This window comes from Mustela nigripes, chromosome 4 (genome assembly GCF_022355385.1).
Source record: "Mustela nigripes isolate SB6536 chromosome 4, MUSNIG.SB6536, whole genome shotgun sequence".
In the NCBI taxonomy this organism is placed as follows: domain Eukaryota; kingdom Metazoa; phylum Chordata; class Mammalia; order Carnivora; family Mustelidae; genus Mustela; species Mustela nigripes.
Genome location: NC_081560.1, coordinates 158,188,184 through 158,215,396, shown reverse-complemented (window position 1 = coordinate 158,215,396; position 27,213 = coordinate 158,188,184). Strand labels below are relative to the sequence as shown.

Here is a 27,213-nt window from a genome sequence, read left to right as displayed (position 1 = left end):
CTGAGTTATAAAACACATCTTAACAAATTTAAAAGAATAAAAGTACAAAACTAATATCAAACTTAATGGTGAAAAACACAACGTTATTCCCCATGAGATCAGAAACAGGCAAGGATGTTCCTCCTCATCACTCCAATTTAACCATAATACTGATATTCATTGCTAACCCAGTAAGACAAGAAAAAGAAATAACAGGTAATCATCCTGGGAAGAAAGAAAGAAAAGGCTTGTCTGCAGATGACATGATTGTCTATGTAGAAAATCTCAAAGAATCTACAAAAAAATTCCCAGAATAGTAACTGATTATATCAAGGTTGAAGAGTACCAGGTTAACATACCGAAGTCAATTGCCCTTTGGTAAACCAGCAAGGAACAACTGGGATTTGAAATTAAAGACCTTACTTTATCACCAATAAATGAATTATGTGTAAATCTAACCACATACATACAAGATCTATATGAAGAAAACCAGAAAACTGATGAAAGAAATCAAGGAAAATCTAAATAAATGCAGAGATATTCCATGTTCATGAATGGTTTCACAAAAATTAATTCATAATAGATCACAGACATAAATGTAAAACACAAAACTCTAGAAATTAAGATTGGAGAAAATCTAAGTGACCCTGGGTTTGGCAATGAGTTTTCAGAAACACCACCAAAACATGATCTATGGAAAAAACCTAGTAAGCTGGACTTCATTAAAATTAATAATCTTCTGTTCTAAAAAGATACTGATAAGAGAATAAAAAGACTAGCCACAGAATGGAAGAAGATATTTTCAAAACATATATCTGATAAATAATATATAAACTATACAAAAAATACTTAAAAGTCAGCAGTAAGAACACCACCCACCAAATTTAAAAGCATATAAAAGATCTGAAGAGATAACTCACCAAAGAAGATATACAGATAGCAAATAAGCATATGAAAAAATGCTCAACATCACATGCCAATAGCGAACTACAAATTAAAATGAGATATTACCTACATCTATTAGAATGGCTAAAATCCAAAATGCTGACAATACCAAATCCTGGTGAGGGTGTGGAGCAACAGAACTTTCATTCATTATTATTGCTGACAGTGCAAAATAGTAAAGCCACTTTGAAAGATAATTTGCCTGCTTCTTATAAAGCTAAACATAGTCCCTCCAGGGACACCTGGGTGGCTCAGTTGGTTAAGGGTCTGCCTTCACCTCAGGTCATGATCCCTAGGTTCTGGGATCAAGTCCTGCATTGGGCTCCTTGTTCATGAGGGAGCCTGCATCTTCCTCTGCCTTCCACTCCCCCTGCTTGTGCTATTCTCTCTGATAAATAAATAAATAAAATCTTTTTTAAAAAGCTAAATATAGTCTTTCTGTATAATCTAGCAACTGTATCACTAGGTACTTATCTAAATGAATTAAAAAGTTATTCCACACAAAAACCTGCACACAAATGTTTATAGCTGCATTATTCATAACTGCCAGAAGTCAGACCAACCAAGATGTCCTTCAACAGGTGAATGGATAAATAAACTGTGGTACAACCATAAAATGCAATATTATTTATCCATAAAAAGAAATGACCTATCAAGCCACAAAAAGACATGGAGGAACCTTAAATGCATATTGTTAAGTGAACAAAGCTAGTCTGAGTATGACATATACTGTATGATCCCAACTACAGAACATTCTGAAAAAGGCAGAATTATAGAAACAGTAAAAAGGTCATAGACTGGCAGTGGTTGTGGGAAGGGATGAAGGATGAGATGAAGAAATGAAGGGATGAAGAAAGAGATGAAGCACGAGAGATTTTTCAGAAAACTATACTGTATGATGCTGTCATGGTAGATATGACATTATGCATTTGTCAAAACCCTCTATACAGTATAATACAAAAGAGTGAACCCTATTGTAAACTCTGGAGTTAACAACAAGTCAGTATTGATTCATGAATTGTAAGAAATGTACTACACTCATGCAAGAAACTGTGTTGAGAGGAAGGTATATGGGAACTCTGCACTTTCTGCTCAACGTGTCTCTAAATCTAAAATTATTGAGCAGTCATTTTATAAAAGAAAATGCACAAATGATAAAATAGCAAATGAAAAGGCAGTCAACGTCAGTCACCAGAGAAATGCAAATTGGAGCAACCATTTTATATGTACCAAAATGGTTCAACTAGAGCAGACAGACAATATAGTATGTTGGCAAGGATGTGCAATATCTAAAATTCTCATTGCCAATGAGAGTATAAAATGGTATAACCATTTTGGGAAACTATTTAATGGCTCCTTATAAAAGGTAGCCTACATTTACAATATAACCCAGCAAGTCTACTCCTATACATATATTAAAGAGATACATAAACATCTGCCTACAGAAAGGCTTGTCCACTAATTTTATGACAGCCCTATTCATTATACGCCCAAACTGAAAATAATCCAAATACCCACCAACTGGTAAACAGATAAAAAACTTCTTAGAACTTAATACTACACAGCAATGCAAAGAAACAAATAATTGGTATTTGCAATAACATAGATGAATCTTAAAACATTTGAAGTGAGAGATACAAGACAAGAAAAATAAATACATTCTATTATTCCATTTACATCAATTCTGAGAACATGTGATAGAAATCAGAATATAGTTATCTGTGGAGGGAAAGAAGAATGGATTGAGAAGGGGCATAAAAGGGTGATGGAAATGTTCTCCATCTTGTTTGGGTAGTAATGACCAGAAGAGAATGGATGAGAAAAGCTTTTGGGATACAAATAATGTTCAAATCTTGATCTTGGTGGTTATAAAAGTGTATTCACTTTTTAAAAATTCATGGAGCTACAGACTTATGATTTGTGTATTTGGGTCTAAATAGTTGCTAAGCAAATAACTTAAAAATAAAAAACCGTACCACAGAGTAAATATTTTGCAGCACATTTCATAAAAAAGGACTCAATCCAAGAATAAGCAAAGATTTTAAGCCTGTTTCAGACTTGCTGAACTTAAGATAGTAGTGGAATATCCAAGTGAAAAGATTCAACATGAATCAGAGATGTCAAAACCAAGCTTGAGATTTGAGATTCCAATTTGGGAGTCAGCAGAATATAAATCCAGATATTTTGGGGCGCCTGGGTGGCTCAGTGGGTTAAGCCGCTGCCTTCGGCTCAGGTCATGATCCCAGGGTCCTGGGATCGAGCCCCGCATCAGGCTCTCTGCTCGGCCGGGAGCCTGCTTCCTTCTCTCTCTCTCTGCCTGCCTCTCTGCCTGCTTCTGATCTCTCTCTGTCAAATAAAGAAATAAAATCTTTTTAAAAAAATAAATAAATAAATCCAGATATTTTAACAAATATGAAGTGATTATCAACTAACAAAAAACACTTTTTTTTTTTTTTAACATTTTACAAGTCAAACCAAACATAGTTGTGGGCAAGTTTGACTCTGCAGGTTGCTCATTTGCAACCTCTAATGATAACCAGGAATAACATCTGCTCATGCCCTCTATTTTATTATCCCATATGAATATTTAGCTGAACAAAAATATGGCAGAGCACCAAAGTGGGGTCCTAAACATTTAGTGTGATGGCAGCCTGAATACATGCTTTTTAATCTTGACTCCTTGAAACAATAAAATAACAGGAGATTTTTCTTTAAAGGTTTAAGTCTACACAGTGAAGAGAAAAGGAAAAGAGAGAACGGTAAAATTTTAGAATGTTGAAAGCTGACCAGACATGTGGGTTAAAAAAAAACAAAAAACAAAAAACAAAAAAACCTCATCACATCTGAGAAAACTGAATTCTAAGCCAATAGTTGAGAAACCAAAGATAAACTTATTTATTTTCTAGAATATCCAAAATGTCAAGAATTGGTAGGAATCCCACTACTTACAGAACTGGGAGTGAATAAAGGGCTAAAGTAAGGAATATTGCTTGATAATCTATTTAAGCAGCAAACTCCACTCCAGTCATCTGAGCAACAATCATTCCCCAGTTTGGCAAAATACTAAAGATACTACAACAGATAATCTCTGAATAGAGTGAGGAGACCACCCAAGGTTGAAGGCAATATTACTGATCAGAAAACAAAAGGATTAGTATAGCTAAATATACTAAATGCTCTCTTCCCCAACTCAGATCCCAGAATGCTGGCAGTCAGATCTTTACCCTCCAAACAGGACAGAGGAAAAGTCTCCTCTAGGGAATCTGAGGCAGCCCCAGAAGAAATAAGTCCAGATATTAACACTAAAGGCTCACCAACTAAACAGCCCAGCTAGATAACCTCACAGTGAAATTTACAATCAACAAGTTCTACGCACATACCTAGAGCTTCCAATCAGTGCCTTATGTCCACTACACTTAAATTTGAGGAGTCAACCAAGGAATCGCCTGACATCTGAGAAACACCCCTACCAACAAAGTTAGAGATTAAAACAAAAAAAAAAAAAAAAAAAAAAAAAAAAAAACCAACAAAAAACAAAACAAACAAACAAAAAAAAAACTGAGGGGAAAAAAACTTAGTGGAAACAAACTATATGCAAGGAGATATGTAAATACATACATCTAAAATCTCAAAGAAGTTAAGACAAAATACTGTTAACCGTAAATCAAGAACAGCTTACCTTAAAAAAAAGAAAGAAAACGAAGGAAAAGAAATATTTAGTGATCAAAAATTTCTTAGAAATTAAAAATTGGAGAGCAGAAAGGAAATAAAATCAGCATTACTTTTTGGAAGATAAAAATAAAGAAATATCCTAGAAGCAGAGCAAGAAGTCAAAGAAATAAAAAATGTTTAAAAAGAAAAGAAAATCAGAGGGCCAATCTAGAAGGTTAAACATCACTATCTGTCCTGGAATTAAGAAAACAGAAATAAATAATTCAAGAAAATTTCCTAGATCTTAAAGACATTGATCAGATCAAAGAACAGTTTCCAGATTAAATTCCAGACAGGTTCACCAAGTACCCAGTACAATGGAAGTAAACAGGCCCATATCAAAGCACACCATCAGGAAACTACAGACCACACAAGGGAAGATTCTAAAAGAGAAAAAAGGTAGGTCACAAATTAAGAGAAATCAGAATGGCTTCAAACTTCTCAATTGCATAGACAACTAGAGAGCCTGAGAGAGGTATGTGTCTGGGGCAGGAGTTATTAATAAGCCCACCTAGCAAGCAGGTCTGTTTCTAAATACGATTACTAAAAGGAACTAGGGTACCTTGGAAAATGGCTATTTCTAGGTCTAGGACAAGAAAAGTACACTGTGAGTGTGGAACTAATATTGTGTGTTAACCAAGAAAGCACTCAGAGATAAATGAAGACACAGAAATTGGCTTGAAGGAATTCCCCTAGCCAAATGTGGTACAATTTGAGCACCAAAAAGAATAATGAAAACAACATTGTATTTATTATTATGTATTATACATTTTATATTATTATAACCCACTTAAAGAAAAAATCCATGGAGTCTATAGTGATAATCAGAAAAGGAAGATAAAAAGAAAAGGGAAAATATAAAGGAAGAGCTCTTCCTTTAAAAAAAAGCTCTTCTTTATATTAATAAAGACGCCTAATAAATGTCAAAGGAATGACAGAATTATAAACATCACCATTTTGTAACCCCAATATAATAACCGATTAAAGCAAGAGGGGCACCTGGCTAGCTCAGTCAGAGAAGCATGTGACTCTAGATATTGGGGTTATGAGATCGAGCCCCACATTGGGTATGGAGATTACTTAAAAAGAAATGTAAAATCTAAAGCAAGAATCCTAAAACCAATGAGAGAAAAGTTGTTAAGGAAATAGGACTCAAAATATCACCCCACAGATTACTTCCTAACTGCTAAGAGGAAAAGATACTTCTTTGATTTAGACAACCTCTTAACCAAATGATCAAATTTAGCTTAACCTAGAGACAATTTAACAGTATATGCCTTCTGATTTTATACACTGAGGGGTACACAATATCACTTATGTAATACTCATACCAAAAACAGTTTATCTGAATCTAATCATGAGAAAATAATTAAATAAATCCAAACTGTCCTCATTGACAAGACAGCTGACCTGGACCCTCTCATGAAAACCAGAAGCAGGAAGACTGTGCTAGATTAAAGGGACAAAAAAGTACATATTTACCAATGTTTCAAGAAGGAAATGAAGATATCTGGGGGATAAGTGGGGAAATCTGAATATAAACAATAGATTATATTATTGGAAAAAAATATATAATAGTCCAAACTGGAAAATAGTGAAGAAATATTAAAAGTTAGTTTAGGAGGAGGAGTAAGATGGCAGAGGAGTAGGAATCCTAAATTCTGTCTGGTCCCAGGAATTCAGTTAGATAGTTATCAAACCATTCTGAACAAACCTCAATATCCTAAAAGCCTTCTGTGAAAAACCCACAGCAAATACCATTCTCCATGGGGAAAAATTGAGAGCTTTTCCCCTAGGGTCAGGAACATGGCAGGGATGTCCACTATCACCACTGCTATTCAACATAGTACTGGAATTCCTAGCAATCAGACAACAAAAAGAAATAAAAGGCATCCAAATCTGCAAAGAAGTGAAGCTCTCACTCTTTGCAGATGATATGACACTTTATGTTGAAAACCCAAAAGACTCCACCCCAAAACTGCTAGAACTCATACAGGTATCCAGTAAAGTGTCAGTATATAAAATCAATGCACAGAAATAGTTACAGTTCTATATATCAACAACAAGACAGAAGAAAGAGAAACTAAGAAGCAGATACCATTTACAATTGCACCCAAAACCATAATATATCTAGGAATAAATCTAACCAAAGAGACAAAGAATCTGTATTCAGAAAACTACAGAATACTCATGAAAGAAATTGAAGAAGACACAAAGAAATGGAAAAAGTTTCATGTTCATGGATTGGAAAAACAAATATTATGAAAACGTCTATGCTGCCTAGAGCAATCTACATATTTAATGCAATACATATCAAAATACCATCAACTTTTTTCAAAGAAATGGAACAAATAATCCTAAAATTTGTGTGGAAACACCCAAAATAGCCAGAGGAATGTTGAAAAAGAAAACCAAAGCTGGTGGTATCACAATTCCGGACTTCAAGCTCTATTATGAAGCTGTAATCATCAAGACAGTAAGATACTAGCAAAAAACACACACATAGATCAATGGAACAAAACAGCCCAGAAATAGACCCTCAACTCTATGGTCAACTAATCTTCAACAAAGCAGGAAAGAATATCCAATGAAAAAAAGGCAGTCCCTTCAACAAATGGTGTTGGGAAAACTGGACAGCCACATGCATAAGAATAAATGGACCATTTCCTTACACCATACACAAAAAGAGGCTCAAGATGGATAGAAGACCTAAATGTGAGACAGGAGTCCATCAAAATCCTTGAGGAGAACATAGGCAGCAATCTCTTCGACCTCAGCCACAGCAACTTCTTCCCAGAAACAGCACCAAAGACAAGGGAAGCAAGGGCAAAAATGAACTATTGGGACTTCATCAGATCAAAGCTTTTACACAGCAAAAGAAACAGTCAACAAAATCAAAAGGCAACTGACAGAATGGGAGAAGATATTTGCAAATGACATATCAGATAAAGAGCTGGTCTCCAAAATCTATAAAAACTTATCAAATTCAATACCCAAAGAACAAATAATCCAATCAAGAAATGGGCAGAAGGGGCGCCTGGGTGGCTCAGTGGGTTAAGGCCTCTGCTTTCGGCTTGGGTCATGATCCCAGGGTCCTGGGATCGAGCCCCGCATCGGGCTCTCTGCTCAGCAGGGAGCCTGCTTCCTCCTCTCTCTCTCTGTCTGCCTTTCTGCCTACTTGTGAACTCTGTCAAATAAATAAGTAAAATCTTAAAAAAAAAAAAAAAACAAAAAAGAAAGAAAGAAATGGGCAGAAGACATGAACAGACATTTCTGCAAAAACATCCAAATGGCCAACAGACATATGAAAAAGTGCTCAGCATTACCTGGCATCAGGGAAATACAAATCAAAACCTCAATGAGATACCACCTCACACCAATTAGAATGGCTAAAATTAACAAGTCTGGAAACAGATGCTGTCAAGGATGCTGAGAAATGGGAACCCTTTTATATTGTTGGTGGGAATGCAAGCTGGTGTAGTCACTCTGGAAAACAGTATGCAGCTTCCTCAAAAAGTTAAAAATAGAGCTACCCTATGACCCAGAAATTGCACTACTGGGTACTTACCCTAAAGATACAAATACAGTGATCCGAAGGGGCACGTGCACCGAAATGTTTATAGCAGCAATGTCCACAATAGCCAAACTATGGAAAGAGCCTAGATGTCCATCAACAGATGAATGGACAAAGAAGATGTGTGTGTGTGTGTGTGTGTGTGTGTGTGTGTGTGTGTGTGATAGAATACTATGCAGCCATCAAAAAACTGAAATCTTGCCATTTGCAATGAGGTGGATGGAACCAGACGGTACTATGCTGAGCGAAATAAGTCAATCAGAAAAAGACAATTATCATACGATCTCACTGATATGAGGAATTTGAGAACACAGAGGACCAACAGGGAAGGAAAGGAAAAGTGAAACAATAGGAAACCAGAGAGGGAGACAAACCGTAAGAGACTCTTAATCTCAGAAAACAAACTGAGGGTTGCTTGAATGGAGGGGGGTGGGAAGGTTGGGAGGCTAGGTGATGGACACTGGGGACAGTATGTGCTATGGTGAACCCTGTGAATTGTGTAAGACTGATGAATCACAGACCTGTACCCCTGAAACATAATACATTACATGTTAATTAAAAAAAATAAAGTTCAACTGTAACAACAACAACAACAAAGTTAGTTATTTAAAGGCATAAATGGGGGCACCTGGGTGGCTCAGTGGGTTAAGCTTCTGCCTTTGGCTCAGGTCATGATCTCGGGGTCCTGGGATCAAGCCCCACATGGGGATCTCTGCTCAGCAGGGAACCTGCTTCCCTCCCTCTCTCTGCCTGCCTCACTGCCTACTTGTGATTTCTCTCTCTGTCAAATAAATAAATAAAATCTTAAAAAAAGAAAATAAAGACATAAATGTAAACACAAAAATTATGCCTTAAAAGAGGTAAAAGCTTTTGCCTTTAGCAAGAAGGAATGGAGAATGGCAAGAAGGAAAGATGATGCCTGTTTTTCTGCAACAAATACAAAGAACTATATTATCTAGGTCTTTAAAATATGAGAATGTACAACTTTGGTAGAAAACAAAAGAATACATACACACACACATATGTACATATATATATAAATAAAATACTTTCAGGATAATTTATGACATATTAAGGAGGAAAAAAGTAACTATTAACTAGTACGAATTGGTAAAGGCCAATAAAATTCAATGCTTAGCACTACAAAGCAGGACATACACAAATCTTTGAGTATACATTTGTACATTATGTACTATGATAATTAAGCAATTATTAATAAATTAAGAGGAAATCATTATTTCCCTATTCCAAATATAGAATATTATCATTTATTCTGACTTTTTTATGTTACTTTAAAATTGTTCATCTTTAAAACATTTTAAACTACCTACACTGCTTTCACTGTGGTCCCACTATACACACTTACCCTTTCATTATAAGCAATGTTCACATGGAAGCTAATCAGTAGTTTTTCATTACTGCTCAGCTGTCTATTTGTCCTTCAACAATATCATCAATCTTTGATTTTACTTATAAAGGACAAGGATCCACAAATAAATGGCTACAAATTGCTTTATTAGACTAGATTCTGATGGGCAAATTGCACGAAAAAAGAATAAAGGTAGAAAGCAAAACTTCACATGACTCATTGTAATTTATAGTACATTTATCCATGCTTTCTTTAATAGAAAAATAAAGATTTATTAAAAACAGGAAAGAAACCAACTCACCTTTTTGCACTCATCTGTTCTTTTAGCTTACTGTACATTTCCAGCACTGCATTAAAAAGGAGAACTTACTTTAGCTTTCAAAATGAGAAAAAAATTTAGATGAAAAAATTAAAGCAGGAAAGAGCCTATTATAAATTCATTAATATTCTCTATACTTTATACATTAATTTTGTCTATACTTTAATCCAGGCTTATATTTCTTAAATATTTACTTTTATATTTTCAAATAAAATTTTATATATCAAGTAAATAAAAACATTTTAATATCTTCATATATTGAACATTACATTATATAAATGAACACATTATCTGGAATTTGAAATACTTTCATATGTTGATACCTATAACTGAAATAGTAAACTATTAACAATTATCATATTCAGAAACTTATTATTATCTCTTCCCTGTAGTGCAAATGGAAGTTTGGACTTCAGTTAATCAAGAGACAAAGTTGAGTAAACGAGATTGATTAATTTTGATTCAATATATCAAATAAAATACACATAACAAAAATATACCAAATACAACTGTGTTATAGATCACTAAGCAAATTTTTATACCAAACTGACAAAGAAAAAAAAAATTCAAGTTTACAGAGATTAAATTATAATAAAATCATAAATTTTCAAGCAACTTTATTTGATCATTTCTCTTATAGACTCAGAAACGAAATTATTTAATAAAATTGTTATAAGCTTCAGCAAGATGACACACTGCCACCAAAAAAGTTTTAATGCAACTATGCAGATTACCATTTAACCTTAGTAGAATTTCAAAGCACAAAGTGAGTAAATTATCACTGGCTCATCAAGCCAGCTCACATTTTCACAGACTGGACAGACAACACTTTTTTCTAGATTTTCTATTTTGGCTACTTACAAAGGGTCTTCAAGTATACAGAAGATATTTAGCTCACTTGTCTGAAAACCATAAAGCTACAATGATGGCAACAGTGAACCACCCTAACCCTGTGAACTTTATGGATACCTCTATCACAGCCTCTACATTGTAATGCAGTATTTATTTCTCATATTTTCCAACCAAAGCATTAGAGTAAACATATAACCTTTGATGTCTTTGACGTCTCCTGTTTTATCTAAACAATTTATGTAACTTTCATATCTATTTATTTCCATATAAAAATAATGCTCACCTCATAAATAATCAAGTAAAACTAATATACCAGGAAAATGTACTGTTTCACTATGCCTTCTTATATCCTCTCACACCCCTGCTAACCCAAGGAGGAGTTAGGCAATTATACAATAATAAATACCTTATATCCTTATTCACATTAGAACGTAGGTTCCTTCAGAGCTATGACTGTGTCATTTTCAACTTTATATTTCCAATATCTACCATAATTGCTGATACAAAAAGAATTCACGAGTGGATAATTAGATAGAAGGCTAGATGGAGGAAAGGAAGCAGTTCTCAATGTGGCTATTAAGAAGACAATGTTTACATGAATTCAGATTGCCTGTCCAGCCTTGAAAGCAAAGACAGTAGCAGTAACAAAAGTCTAACCTCTACTTCCCTTTATTTCTCTATTCCAAAAAGCACGCTCAGGGGAATAAGCTGAATTCAGCTCTTTAGCATTCTACCAGTACCCAATTTTTTAGGCTTATTACCATCAGGGTCAAAGCAATCAAACTTAGACTGTGTTCATGGTTACTTCAGTGAGTGTATCTGATGTTGGCAAAGAGGTGTTATTAAACATTACTATAATGAAATAGGTTTCTCAACCCTGAAATGGAACATAAGAAGCAGACATTTTATTTAATCAAAGTTAATGTGCAAATATCCATGGTCCAGAGATAAAACTGAACAGAATTTCAGTGATTCTTAAAAAAAGGTTATCCTCACAAAGTCAGAAAACAATGTCTTTTAGTTAATAAAACCTGCTGAAAGTTTTAACATACGATTTGTGTCCTAAGCTAAATTTATATTATATAAATATTATTTAAAAATCTCATTCTATTTCCCTGGATATGGAGCTTCAGGGTCCTTGCGAAAAAAATAAGTTTAAAAAATGGGACACTAATATGGATTCAGCTTACTATATGAATAAAAAGATGACATACACCTTGGCTTCCTTTTGTTCAAACAGGATACATAAGGGGAAAGAAAATACTGGTGAGTTTCTTAGAATTTATTTGATTTTCCAGTAATATCTGAGCCAAAACAGAAAGATCAAAAACTCAGAAACCAACAAAGTCAGTCTTTCCAAAACATGGGAGGGTAAAATCACAACCAAAAAAGGGAAAAGACCTAGTACTTTAGGGTTTTGTTTTTTTTTTTCACTTTATCAGCAAAGCAAGACTCCGAGAAAAGTAAAACCAACCTGCTTAAGTGACAAACAGAAAAAAGTGGAAAACTAGAAGTAAAAAAATTGGGCAAATTAGGAAAAGGCAAGGAAACGTAATCAAAAGACACTCCTCCATGGGAAAGTATTCTGAGAAAAAACAAAAAAGCAGTGGGAGGGGGGTGAGGGATAAAGGACAAACTAGGCAGGAAGGAAATGGGAGAGGTACAAGTTGTTCTAGGAACCTGATGTGACAGATCATCAAACAAAACTTTATAAGATAAGAAAACCATGAAAATTCAAGAACTAAAGTGGATAAGAAAGATAACCATGAGCTTTGGGGACAATCACCAAATAATTTGTAATTCCCATAATTACTAATGACCATATGCTATCATTAAATTATAGTTTTACCAAGCCAAGCATTCCATTATAGACAAGTTTAACTCACCTGGAAGGCATAACTGCAATTTTTCTACTACCGTTGTAATGTTCCTCTGCTGAATTCTACATCGAATAATATCTTCTGTTTGGACTATCACCTTAGAAAAGAAGAAATGTTCATATTTTTAAGCAAACTGCATCCACATATTGAGTATGTAAGAAATGTATCATATTCTCACCTCCTTTCCCGCATCTTGAAATCTTCGGTTGGTATCAGTAACTTGCACCTTAAAAATAATTTTACCTTAATTAGACAAACATGCATAAAACTGCCCTGATATAACTGCTCACCCTTGTAATCAGATCATGCTTCATGAGAAACTTAGAACAAAGAAATGCAAATTCAAATTAACTCTACAGCTTGAACTTGAACTTTTGATTGAAAGGGGCTTTTATTAACTTCAATTACTTATGACAGTTCTTTTTAACAGATTCTGTGGCAAACTTCTCAAATTTAATCTAGATTTTTGAACTTTACTTGCTTCTCTAAGTCTGTCAAACAATTCAAATCACTGACCCAATTGACCACTGGTCCCTTTTTGATAACTTCAATGAGGTCTATGTGCCATTCATTGTCTGTTCGAAATGGTGATTGCATTTTATGGTAATTAAACATTCATACTTTGCTGAATGCAAACACTGGGTGGTTGATTAACATCAAACACGGAAATTTCAATCCACAGCAACATTTTAATGCTGCAGGTGCAGACAAAGCTCAACCTCAAATTTTCCCACATATTAAGTGACTCATTAGGTCATCATAGTAAGGAAGCACATTCTAGTTTATTAAAAATCTCATTAATTTCTGAACAAAGATGCTCAGTGACCTCATTGATGCTGTATTTGGTCTCTTGTTATCTGAATATCCTTTATATAATGGTTTTCTAATCATAACCTTTAGTGAACCAGGGTCATTTTATCTGCTAAATTCTCCAAATGTAAAAAAAGATAAATAGGCCAATTCTTATAACTAAATACTTTGTATTCTGACTGAACGAATCCAGGTCTGATTTAATAAATGTTTTTGCTGGGTGGCAGAAAATACAGACCAACTTTCTTTAAGAAAATTGCTTTGTTATTAAACCAAAAAAAAGTTTCAGTATTATTAAATAATTTTGAGAATACAATCACTCATAGTAAGTTTTCTTTTTAATTTTTAGAGGATTGCTTTTTATCATTATTATACTAATTGCCATTTTTCAAATTCTAAAACTGCAAATGAGGCCTTCCCTTGTATGAATTTTTTTAGTTCATTTCCCTGCATGGAAAGAAATCCTGTTAAGTCAATGCATTACTTGCTTTACAAAAAAGAGATTACTCCTGTCATTAGCATGACAACTATGTTAATAGAGCATAAAGAGCATTTCCAAATATACACACTAATTCACTTCCTGAAAATAGTACATTTAATAATGATTTATACATATGTACTACAAACTAATACTTGACTAATTTAATGAGAAAAAAAATAAAGAGAATGTTAAAGTATTTCTTACCTTCAGTTTTTCTGCATCAGTCCTTACTTTAAGGAGCTCTGTAATAGCATCTACAAAACCCTGATGATGAAAATTACACATCTTTTCAATTTCCTTGTCATGATTACGGATACAAGCATCTAATTTTTCCATAAACTTCTTGTGTGCATTTGGTTGGTCATCATACACAGACCTGAATGTACACAAAAAAGAAAACTAACATTAACTTCCCAGTTCACCAAAATGTATTCTTTATTAAGCCCATTCTTTGCAACAGCTAATAATTTTTTTTTGTTTTGTAATCAGTATATTAAGGAGACACTCATACATTTCAAGAATTACTTGATTCTGATATCCAGATTTAAGTCTGTAACTGAGACTTTTAAATACACAATTAAAACTATTCATCATAATATGACATAGTACCAACATTAAATTACAGTTACTTCGGAGCATAAGTTAAATGGTTTAAAGTAAGCAAACCTATAACACATCTAAAAAACACCTAATCTTACATGCAAATTACTTCTCCAGATAAAGGTCTCTTCACTCTAAACTACCCTGCTCCCAAAGTCACTACTCTGAAGCTTATCATGGTCCAAAGAGAAGGAGAAAAAATGTAACTGGGGCTGATCTATTAAAAAAAAAAATAAATAAAGATGGCACAGCAGAAGGGAGTGCAATTCTGTAAGTGCAAGCCCTCATGCAGCAGCTTACTATGACAAACCCTTTCTTTAGAAAAGCATCATTTCTATCACTGATACCTCAGGCCAAGTTACATAGCATGCCATCTTCAAGTAACAGTTGAGGCAATAGAATAATGCAGAGACATCACAATGAATCCCACTTAATATAACTACAGATCAAAACTTCTCTACAAATTAAGTTCTTTGACTGCCAGCTGAATACAAGTTTTAACTTCAAAGCAACAGCTGATAATCTTTTTTTTTAAATTTATTTATTTCAGAGAGACAGAGAGCACAAATGGAGGGGGAGAGGGAAAGAGAGAATCTCAAGTCGACTCCACACAGAGCATGGAGCCTGATGCAAGGCTCAATCTCATAATCCTGAGATCATGACCTGAGCTGAAATTAAGAGTTGGATGCTTAACTGTGTTACCCCAGCACCCACAAGGGTTGAAAATCTTAAAACTGGATTGAAAGTACTGTCATTAGTAGAAATCATTTGTATGAAAAAATTATTTAATTTCTCATTCAACTTGTTATTACTAAATGAGCCACAAACTCTCTAGATACCTGGAAACGCTCTAGATATCAGGAAATAAAGGTCTGAGGCTCAGAACATGAGTCTTTAATGCACTAGTGTTCAAAAAAGAATCAATGAGTGAATGACTAAAGAATGAAGAACAGGGCACCTGGGTGGCTCAGTAGATTAGAGCCTCTGCCTTCCACTCAGGTCATGATCCCAGGGTCCTGGGATCGAGGCCCGCATCAGGCTCTCTGCTCAGGTAGGAGCCTGCTTCTTCCTCTCTCTCTGCCTGCTTCTCTGCCTACTTGTGATCTCCGTCTGTCAAATAAATAAATAAAATCTTTAAAAAAAAAAAAAAAGAATGAAGAACAAACTCCTGATTTCTGTAATACTTACTCTGTCAGGACATATTCTTAGTGCTTTATATATTAATCTTTTAATCCTCACAACAAGCCTATAAAGTAGGTATTATTATTACCCTTGCTTTCAGATGTTACATATTATGTAACTGCTTTAAACTCCACACTAGCAAGGGACAGATGAGATATGAATCGTGGTAGTCTGGCTCCAGGGTTCATATTCTCAAGCCCATATTACAAGCACCACAATGTTCTCTAAATACAGTGTACACATTCCTACTGTCTCTCAGCTCATGCTATCTCCACATAGAGGGTATCACCCTCCCTGCCAAACACCATTCAGAAAAGGATTAACCTTGCCCTAAGAAAGGTCTGGCCCTTGCCCCCAGCTCCTGGGAAATAAACCTTCAGAATGTCCTACTTGATAGTTGTCTTTGTTTACTTGGAGACCTTTAGAAATGTCAAATAATCTAAGCTAGCAATGTGGTTTACAAGGTGATTTACAGTGAGTGGAGGCCTTCAGCTCCAGAGAGTCTACAGACTAAGGGTAAGCAACTCATGGCAGTCAGCCATGTCTACATGACCAATCCCCTGGAAAAACCCTGGACACCATGGCGTAGGTGAGCTACCCTGGTTGACAATACTCTATGACTGTTGCCACACATCATTGTTGGGAGATATAAGTGCTGTCTACATGACCACTGGCAAAGGACTACTGGAAGACCCCACTTTGAACTTTGCTAGCCCCTGCCTTATATGCCTTTTCCTGATGCTAAATTTAATCTGTAATCTTTTGGTATATTGTGCTCTCCCAATCTGTTGCTCATTGTTTGAGATTTAGTTCAATTCCTATTTCCTCCAACAGAACTTTGCCAATCATTTATTTCCATGACAAGTAATCTCTCCATAGCATGCCATCTTCAAGTAACAGTTGAGGCAATAGAATAATGCAGAGACATCACAATGAATCCCATAAGTAGGACAGGTAAATTTACTGTCCTTTCTACTCACTGTGACATGTAATCACATATTATACTCTGTACTGTAATTTAAACCTTTCAAATATATGTCCTATATTTTGTTTTTCTTATCAACCATAAGCTTCTTGAGGGCAGTCTCCATGTTGCATGTTTTTAATGAGTACCTATTATGATACTAGAGACAGCCATATTGGATAGTAATTATTAAAAATTTGGGCCTTTATTTTTTTTTTTAAGATTTTTTTCTTTATTTATCTGACAGAGATCACAAGTAGGCAGAGAGGCAGGCAGAGAGAGAGGAGGAAGCAGGCTCCCTGCAGAGCAGAAAGCCCGATGTGGGGCTCGATCCCAGGACCCTGGGATCATGACCTGAGCCGAAGGCAGAGGCTTAACCCACTGAGCCACCCAGGTGCCCCAAAAATTTGGGCCTTTAAGAGCCAAGCTACAACTAGGATCTGATCTTGGACATCTTCTCCTTTCTACTATACCACTCTCTCAATTTCATCCAGATCTGGAGTTTTAAATTCCACAAGAACACTGACACCTCCCAAATTTATGTTTCCAGGCCTAACTTCTCCCCTGACCTTCAAACTCATATATTTCTCCAACTGGGTATCTGATAAACATCTTAAATATGTCCAAAATGATTTCTTACCTTCTTCTTCAAACCTGCTCCTCTCACGGTCTTTCTCTATCTCTGTAAAGCCCATTCTTCTAGGTGCTCTGGCAAAAAACCTTGGTATCACCCTTGACGGTTCTCTCTCTCACTTTCTCCACCAAAATAATCCAGAAAATCCAAACACATTTTACAACCTCTACTGGTCCCACCCTGGACTAGATCACCATGATCTTGCCTAGAATGTTACCAACTGCTTCTTAATCAGTTTCCTTGATTTCACCCCTACTTCCCTACAGTCTATTCTCAACAATGTAGACAGAATGATCCCATTAAAATATAAAGAAGATCCCATTTTTCTCCTCTGCTCCAAACCCTATTTCTCTTACAACAGCCCATAAAATCCCTATATAATTTTGCCCCATATTACCTCACTGACCTCACTTCCTAATACTCACTCTCCACTTTACAATAAGTGGAGCCAGCAACACTGGCCTCCTTGTGGTTCCTGAAAAACACCAAACACTTTCCTACCCTATGCTTTACACATGCTGTTCCTCTACCTTGCTCATACTTCTCATATTTCTCACAGGTGGCCTGCTTCTCTTCACGTCTTTTATCCCCTTCTTGATGAGGCTCTTTCTGGCTACAGTATCCATATTATAAACACAAACACACAGAGACACAAATACATACCCACATACAATTCCACAATTCCCTTCCTGCTTCGTGTTTTCTTTTTTAAAACAAAAGAGTTTCCTTTATCACTGCATCACTCTTTCCACTGTAGAATATACTCAAATATATTCTCTATTTCATACTTCTATTCATTTTGTCTTCACACACCAGAATGTAAGTTGTCTGTTTTGTTCCCCGCTGAACGTTCAGCCCCAGAAAAGTACTTATCACATAGTGGATGGTTAACAAATGATTGCTGAGTAACTGGAAGGATGAATGGATGGAACAGATGGAATCAGAAAGGACACTTACTAACTGTTCAACCTCAGGTAAGCCACTTGACTTCTCTAAATCTCAACTCTCTCACCAATAAAATAAGGATGAAAAAAACAGTATCTAGGGGTGCAGTCAGTTAAGCATCTGCCTTCAACTCAGGTCATGATCCCAGGGTCCTGGGATGGAGTCTTGCATTGGTCTCCCTGCTCAGCAGGGAGTCTGCTTCTCCCTCCTCTTCTGCTGGTCCCCCTGCTTGTGCGCACTCGGGCTCGCTCTCTCTCTCTCTCTCTCTCTCTGTCAAATAAATAAATAAAATCTAAAAAAAGAAGAAAACGACGACGACAAAGAAGCACCTGCCTTTTCGAAGGGACCCCAGTCCCCAGCCCCATGTCAGGCTCCCTGCTCAGTGGGAAATCTGCTTTCCCCACCCCTCTCTGCCTCTGCCTGCTGCTCCCACTGCCTGTACTCTCTCTGTCATATAAATAAAATATTTAAAACAAACAAAACAAAACAAAAAAACAGTATCTACATCACAATGTTTTAAGAACTTTCTAGAACTTTAAGAACTTTCTTAAGGGGCACCTGGGTGGCTCAGTGGGTTAAGCCACTGCCTTCAGCTCAGGTCATGATCTCGGGGTCCTGGGATCGAGTCCCACATCGGGCTCTCTGCTCAGCAGGGAGCCGACTTCCTCCTCTCTCTCTCTGTCTGCCTCTCTGCCTACTTGTGATCTCTCTTTGTCAAATAAATAAATAAATTCTTTAAAAAAAAAAAAAAAGAACTTTCTTAAAATCTTTCTTTTAAGATTTTTCATGTGTTTAAATTAGTAAACACATGAAAAGTTCTTAGCAATAACTGACATATGGTAAGTGCTCAGTACACACTGGCTGCTAGCATAATATGAACATAAAAGACAACCAAATCCTTATTAAATGAGTCAACTGGCTGCTGAATAAGTAGTGGCTACAGATTTCAAATATGGCTAATACTCTATGCTAAAGGAGTTATGGGGCCTTTTGCACTTTTTTACAGCTAATATTTCATTTATTTCTTATACTACACCAGAGAAAATATCACTTCCCCCTTCTCACAAGTGAAGTAGGCAAGGAAATGCTAAATGACTTGCTTGGTGCAGCCTAGTTACTGAGGATCTGAGGCAGTACTAGAATTCCCAAAGTACTTTTGTGCTTCTTGTGTTTTTCCTATAATTAATATTTAATAAGAATTCCTAATTGAACAAACACGATTCTGAAGGAAATCCATGCAAGAAAAAGTTTATCTGACATTAGTGTGCTATAAACAAATTCTTATTTCAACACATGTTGAAGATATATATATATATATATATATATATATATATATATACACACACACACATTTTTTTTAAAGGATTTATTTATTTATTTATTTGACAGACCGAAATCACAAGGAGGCAGAGAGGCAGGCAGAGAGAGAGGAGGAAGCAGGCTCCCCGCTGAGCAGAGAGCCCATTGTGGGGCTCGATCCCAGGACCCTGGGATCATGACCTGAGCCGAAGGCAGAGGCTTTAACCCACTGAGCCACCCAGGCGCCCCTACACATACATTTTTAAACATCTTTTTTACCTACCTTAATACAGTTTGAAATTTCTCTGGCTCTTAAAAAACCAAGTAGGAAACAGAATATATCAAAAGAATTGCCTACTCTCTTTTTTTTCTGTTATAGCTGTAGCACTGTAGCAAAAATCTAAGAGGTAGGGAAGCCTGGGTGGCTCAGTCGTTAAGTGTCTGTCTTCGGCTCAGGTCATGATCCCAGGGTCCTCAGATGAAGCCCCGCATCAGGCTCCCTTCACATCGGGATGTCTGCTTCTCCCTTTCCCACTCCCCCTGCTTGTGTTCCCTCTCTTGCTGCATCTCTCTCTCTGTCAAATAATAAATAAAATCTTTAAAAAAATCTAAGAGGTATTTCAGGACTGCTCTACTACAATGTCCCTCCAAAGAGGGTGGGACTCTGTCAGTGCAAAAGCAATACTGTTTTCCCTTTTAAGAACTGTAATAATATATAAACAAAAAGAAGAAAAATAATTTTCTTGTAGCCTATTTTATTCTAGAAAGTTATTTCTTTTAAGATTTTATTTATTTATTTGACAGACAGAGATCACAACTGGGGAGAGAGACAGGCAGAGAGAGGAGGAAGCAGGTTCCCCACCAAGCAGAGAGCCCAGAACCCCGGGATCATGACCGGAGTCAAAGGCAGAGGCTTTAACCCATTGAGCCACCCAGGCACCCCTAGAAAGTTCTAAAGTCCATCTTTTAGTGTGTCTTTCTAATTTATTCTCCAGAGTTTTAAAAACAAAACTACTCCTATTTTATAGTAATTCAAGACACTGCCAGTGCATTTAGTATAGCATCACAGATGAATGGCTCTTTTTCTACTGATGTTGTTAGTATGGAGAAAAGCAGTATCGGAACATATGCAATACTCACCCCCCCATTAATAGAAAATCAAAGCCTAAAATGGGTGAATTATTAACCCCAATAAAAATAACATTAAGGAATCAGTACCATGAATGATCCGCCTATTACTACTAAGTCTTACTACTAAGTCTCTCCTGACTTCAGATAACCACTTGCTGTTACAGACATGAGTACAAGCTGCAGCCCAAGCTGATATAACCACTTGTTACCCATAATCCGTATCAGTGAGATCATTCTGAGCAGAGTACACAGAAATAAAGAAGTAGAGATGAGAAAACATTCTAAACCACAGGAATAGGGACGCCTGGGTGGCTCAGTTGGTTGGACGACTGCCTTCGGCCCAGGTCATGATCCCAGAGTCCCGGGATCGAGTCCCGCATCGGGCTCCCAGCTCCACGGGGAGTCTGCTTCTCTCTCTGACCTTCTCCTCGCTCATGTTCTCTCTCACTGCCTCTCTCTCAAATTAAACCACAGGAATAAGTTGAATTTTTAAAAAATGTACTGAAGGCTCAAGCAAGTGCCAAAATCCAAAATTTATCACAAGACAGAATTTGGCCCTGAAAAGAAAAAAGTTCCTAGTTCTGACTTTCTCAACTTAATAGATGCAGCACAAAACAAAGAGCCTGACACAAGCACTCAAAATGGAATTAATCAATACATGCAGTTGATTTAACCCTCTACCACTCTGATGAAAATATTAAAAATAATTAGTCTGAAAATTTGCTAATAAAGCCAACAATAAAAAGATGAGTGAACAGAGACAAACAGGAAGGGAGAAAAGGGCATATATGCAGAACAACACTGGAAAGGGGAAAAAAGCCAAAGCAATACACCATATACATAGTAGGAATTATCCATCTTTTCTCCTGTAATTTAATACAAGGGTAAATTACAAGGGTCCTATGTTTAATTATAGAGATAATTTGGGGAGACAATGGAGGGAGGATATGGAAAGCAGAGAAGATGCGCAATCCCTGTCAACGAATCCCCACAGTGACTGAACTGACTAAAGAGGAGTCATATCCGCTGCTGCATCTGGCTTAATGTGCTAAAGATTAAAAACAAAACAAAACAAAAAGTAACACACAACCAAGTACTTACTATTAAGTACTTTGCAAGCATTACCTCATTAATATTCACTACAGCTTTACAGTGTAGATTCTATTAGCATCCCAATTTACAAATGCAGTTTGGGAAGATGAAGACTTGAAGTCCAAAGACACACAGTAGTAGGGCCAAGATTTAACTCCAAGTCTACCTGACTCGAAAGCCAGCACTCCTAACCATTATGTCACATATACTCTCCAATCAGAAATGGTGATAAGCAGCATGGAATGCTGAGAAGTTATGGGCATAGCAACTAACCAGATCACCTTTGAAGATCAACAATTGAGAATGACTCAATAGGGAATCCCCTGATGTGCACTGCTGCACCCATCAGGTGAAATCATCCAATGGACAGAAGAAAAGGATGAGAACTGAGGCATAGCTAATTGTTAGGCAGTATTAAATTACAAATGCAAAAAATAAAGAGGAGCAAAATATGAAGTAGAGAAAACTAAGGGCCCTGTATTTGTCGAAGGCTCTAAAAAATCTTTTTTCTTGTCTCTGAATAACAATCATTATTCTTCAAAATTTTGATCTTCAGGACAAGAAAGGAAATACCATTCAGTACTATTCAATCTTTGAACCCTAAGTCAGTTAACATTTTTTCCATCTAATTATTAAGGTGCCAAGTACATTACTCTTCTAAACTTTCAAGCAATATGCAATTTTAATGAATTTTTCTGCTTTTAAAATGTCCCCTCAGAATGCTATAATGTCTACTGGCAAACCTAATCAAATCCTATAAATAAATACACAGAGACATATGGCAAAACCAGAAAGCAGGTAAATTTCCCACTATTCCACATCCACTAAGGTTATAAATTAGCGCTCCATATACAGTTGAACCTTGGACAATGGTTTGAACTGGATGGGTACACTTACATTCAAGTTTTTCTCAACAGTCCAGTACTGTAAATATATTATCTCTTCCTTGAAGCTTTCTTAATAACGTTTTCTATTTTTTAGCTTGCTTGATTGCAAAAATCCAGTATATAATACACATTACATATAAAATATGTGTTACTTGACTGTTTATGGTATCATAAGGCTTCTGGTTAACAGTAGGCTATTAGTAAAGTCTTTGGGGAGTCAAAAGTTATATGCAGATTTCCAGCTGCAGGGGGGGGGGTGGTGTCAGTGATCCCTAACCATCACATTGTTCAAGTGTCAATTATACATATAATAACTTCAGTGTAAAAGCTCAGTATTCCCTTCCAAAAGCTTAGCACAATAAAACCTTACTTCTGGGGTACCTGGTTGGCTCCCTGGGTTAAGCCTCTGCCTTGGGCTCAGGTCATGATCTCAGGGTCCTGGGATTGCGCCCCACATCATATCGCATCCATCAGGCTCTCTGCTCAGCAGGGAGCCTGCTTCCCCATCTCTCACTGCCTGCCTATCTGCCTGTGATATCTCTCTGTCAAATAAATTAATAAAATCTTTAAAAAAAAAAAAAAAAAGCCTTACTTCTACCAAAATATAATGGTAATCATGCCAAAATGCAGATGTAAGATTAATGTTAAAAGAAGAGATGACTTAAAAACTTCATGTGAACAGAAAATAACGATGGACTATGCTACACTAAGTGGATTTTAATTTACATATTTTAATTTTAGCAAGTAGGAACACATAAAAACAATATATATGTCTTTTTTAAATTAACATATAATGTATTATTTGCTTCAGGGGTACAGGTCTGTGAATCATCAGTCTTACACAACTCACAGCACTCACCATAGCACACACCCTCCCAATGTCCATAACCCAGCCACCCTATCCCTCCCACCCCCACCCCCCAGAAACCCTCATTTGCTTCCTGATATTAAGAGTCTCTCTCTTATGGTTTGTCTCCCTCCCCAGTCCCATCTTGTTTCATTTTTTCTACCCCTCACAACCCCTCACCCTCCTTCTCAAATTCCTCATATCAGAGAGATCCTATGATAATTATCTTTCTCTGATTGACTTATTTCACTTAGCATAATACCCTCTAGTTCCACCATCCATGTCATTGAAATGTATGTCTAAAAAGCGTATCTTAAAAATTCTTTTAAGTACACATTTTCTTTTAAAAATTTTTTTAAAGATTTTATTTATTTATTTGACAGACAGAGATCACAAGCAGGCAAAGAGGCAGATAGAAAGAGTGAGGGAGAAGAGACCCTGGGATCACAAGTGAAGCTGAAGGCAGAGGCTTTAACCCATGAGCCACCTAGGCCCCACATTTTCTATCTTCATTATATCTAATCTTCTACCCCAAAGTAAAATATTGAAATATGAGTTATCATACATTATTTGACCATCTGATGTATCAGGCTTCCAGCATTTAAACAAGTAAACCATGGGTCAGAAATGCCTTCTTGAATTGTATGTACAGGGTTCCACCTAGTGGTAATAAAATAGATATAAGAAAAAGTAAGATAACATTAAAATTGGTTCTTTAAAAATTAATGTTGTTATCCAATCAAATGTCTTAATGGAGGAACTCAGGCTACCTCAAGTTTTGGGACTGATACTCTATTCTATTAATGAGATAAATGATTTCTTAATCATATTCCAGTTTTGTTTTATTTTTCTTTTTTTTTTTTTAAGATTTTATTTATTTATTTGACAGACAGAGATCACAAGTAGGCAGAGAGGCAGGCAGAGAGAGAGAGGAGGAAGCAGGCTCCCTGCTGAGCAGAGAGCCCAATGTGGGACTCGATCCCAGTACCCCGAGATCATGACCCGAGCCGAAGACAGCGGCTCAACCCACTGAGCCACCCAGGTGCCCCTGTTTTATTTTTCTTAAGGAAAACATCTTTCTAATGGAAAACAAACAACATTTACAAAATATTATGTGAAAAAGGACTCTCTCACTACTGGAAACAATTAGGATATTTTTTGCCAAAAGGCATATAATATCATTATACCATTTTTTGTATCTTTTTCTTTCACCATATTTCCATTGTAAAAAAAAAAAAAAATTCCCTCACAGTAACTGTAAGGAGAATAAATGTACAGGTTTCTCCTATCATCTGAAGGTAGAGAGCTCCTATGAAACCAAAATGGTGTATAAAGATGAAGCAATTATTACTAATTTATAAGGGAGAATTTTTGAGCATTCCCAGACCCAAAAAATAACTTCTCTTAGGTTTTTCTGATATATCTTAGAATATATCTTGCTAACAGATGAACAAAATAAATCAAGATAAAACACAGATGCTCACAGACACAGTCCAGAACTATGGCTGCTTGGCAGTGCCATTCCTGTTTGCTCCTCATGCTGCTGAATGCAATTTTCACTTTTTGCCTTTTTTCACAAAAGCAAATATCCTCTTTGGATTTCTTTTGGTTAGTGAAAACAGGTACAAATGTAGGTCTTTTGTAAAAGTGTACTGATATAATAACATTTAAATGTAAAATGCAAATACAGGGACACCTGTATTTATTTGCTGAGAAATGACTTTTCAGCTTCTAATAAAATGTTTGCATTTTTTTAAAAAATGGATAAAATCTCCAAGTACCCAATCCCAATTTTCCTAAATTACCTATATTGATTGAAGCACTACAGTTTCCTGGACAGAATAAAAACAGTCTTGATCTCAGAATCCTTGGTTCTCCAACAGAACAGATAATCTATTGTATAACCACAAAAGAACATAGCCAAGCCCTATACAGAATAGTGTGAAGATACTCACCTAAAGTGACTAGCATTAGAATACTAAACATTGGTAGACTGTCCTATCTACCAATGTCATGTCCCTGGGGTCATGATCCCAGGGTCCTGGATCCAATCCAGTATCTGGCTCCTTGCTCAGTAGGGAGCCAGCTTCTCCCTCTGCCCACACGCCAATTCCCCACTCAGTGTGTGCATGCGTGCACATGTGCACAATCTCTCTCTGATAAATAAAATCTCTTTTTTAAAAAAGAAAAGAAATGTGCACTGCTTTATCTCTGACAAAACTGTATCAGCTACTTCTAATCTCCACTGGATGATTTTTAATGTTGTTTTTTAATTTTTCAAACATTAACATATTTTCTGCCCATTCTTAAAATGATACATTAGCCTTAATTCTGTATTTCCAGTAATTTTTTTAAAATTGCTTTACATCCTTTCAAGTATTCTTTATTCTTCCAGTCCATATCCATTTTTTCCTATTCTTTCACCAGTATTTCACATACCATATCAAACTTAATGTCTAACATACTGATCTTAATTTTGTATTTCTAATCATCAGTATTTAAGATTTGGTATTTCATTAGTGAGACTGCTTATGATAGCTCAGCAATTTCATATTTATAATGAATGCCTTTCAAATTCTAGGTACTGATCTAATTAGTACTGAAATCTTGCTTACTAACATTTTCATTTTATTAATTGTTATAACTTTCTGAATGTTAAGTAAATTTATAAGACAACTAACCACTCTATTATTATCAGCTTTTGACAAATTAAACATTCCTAAAAATGATGCTATGAAGACATTAAAAATAATCAGAGGGGCTTCTGGGTGGCTCAGTGTTTAAATTAAAGCCTCTGCCTTCTGCTCAGGGCATGATCCCAGGTTCCTGGGATCGAGGCCCCATGTCGGGCTCTTTGCTAGGCGGAGAGCCTGCTTCCCTTCTTCTCTCTCTGCCTACTTGTGATGTCTGTCAAATATATAAGTAAAATCTTAAAAAATAATAATAATAATAATCATAGAAAAACTAATCAGAAAATTTCAAACCTAGTAAAATCATCCTGTGCAATACAAACTGCTTGCTAATAAACTCAGTAACAGTTTTATTGGGCACCTGGGTGGCTCAGTTGGTTGAGCAACTGCCTTCAGCTCAGGTCATGATCCCGGAGTCCAGGGATCGAATCCCACAGCAGGCTCTCAGCTCCACAGGGAGTCTGCTTCTCCCTCTGACCTTCTCCCCTCTCATACTCTCCTTCTCTCCCTCTCTTTCTCTCTCTCAAATAAATACAATCTTTTTTAGGGGCACCTGGGTGGCTCAGTGGTTTAAGCTTCTGCCTCCGGCTCAGGTCATGATTTTGGGGTCTTGGGATCGAGCTCTGCATCAGGCTCTCTGCTCAACGGGGAGCCTGCTTCCTCCTCTCCCACTGCCTGCCTCTCTGCCTACTTGTGATCTCTCTCTCTGTCAAATAAATAAATAAAATCTTTTAAAAATAAATAAAATCTTTTTTTAAAAATCATTTTTAATATTTATTTAAATCAGGATTTCTTTTTAAGATTTTATTTGTTTATTTGACAGAGAGAGAGAGACAGCAAAAGAGGGAACACAAGCAAGGAGTGGGAGAGGGAGAAGCAGGCTTCCTGCCGAGTAGGGAGCTAGATGGGGGGCTTGCTCACAGGACTCTGGGATCATGACCTGAGCCGAAGGCAGACACTTAACAACTGAGCCATCCAGGCGTCCCTCAGAAATAGTTTTGAAAACACATTTTGGGGGACAC

At 36.3% G+C, this 27,213-nt stretch overlaps 1 protein-coding gene across 1 annotated transcript in view; it reads right to left on the bottom strand.

Annotated features, from left to right (window-relative positions):
- EXOC6 (exocyst complex component 6) overlaps positions 1 to 27,213 on the bottom strand; it is a 225,857-nt gene that overhangs the window by 173,732 nt on the left and 24,912 nt on the right. Inside the window, exons 2-6 of the mRNA XM_059397700.1 lie at positions 14,125 to 14,296; positions 12,808 to 12,855; positions 12,636 to 12,726; positions 9,880 to 9,925; positions 3,183 to 3,270 (exon numbers count right to left, since the gene is read on the bottom strand). Coding sequence (XP_059253683.1) covers positions 3,183 to 3,270; positions 9,880 to 9,925; positions 12,636 to 12,726; positions 12,808 to 12,855; positions 14,125 to 14,296 — 445 coding nt within the window. The remainder of the gene's footprint in view (positions 1 to 3,182; positions 3,271 to 9,879; positions 9,926 to 12,635; positions 12,727 to 12,807; positions 12,856 to 14,124; positions 14,297 to 27,213) is intronic.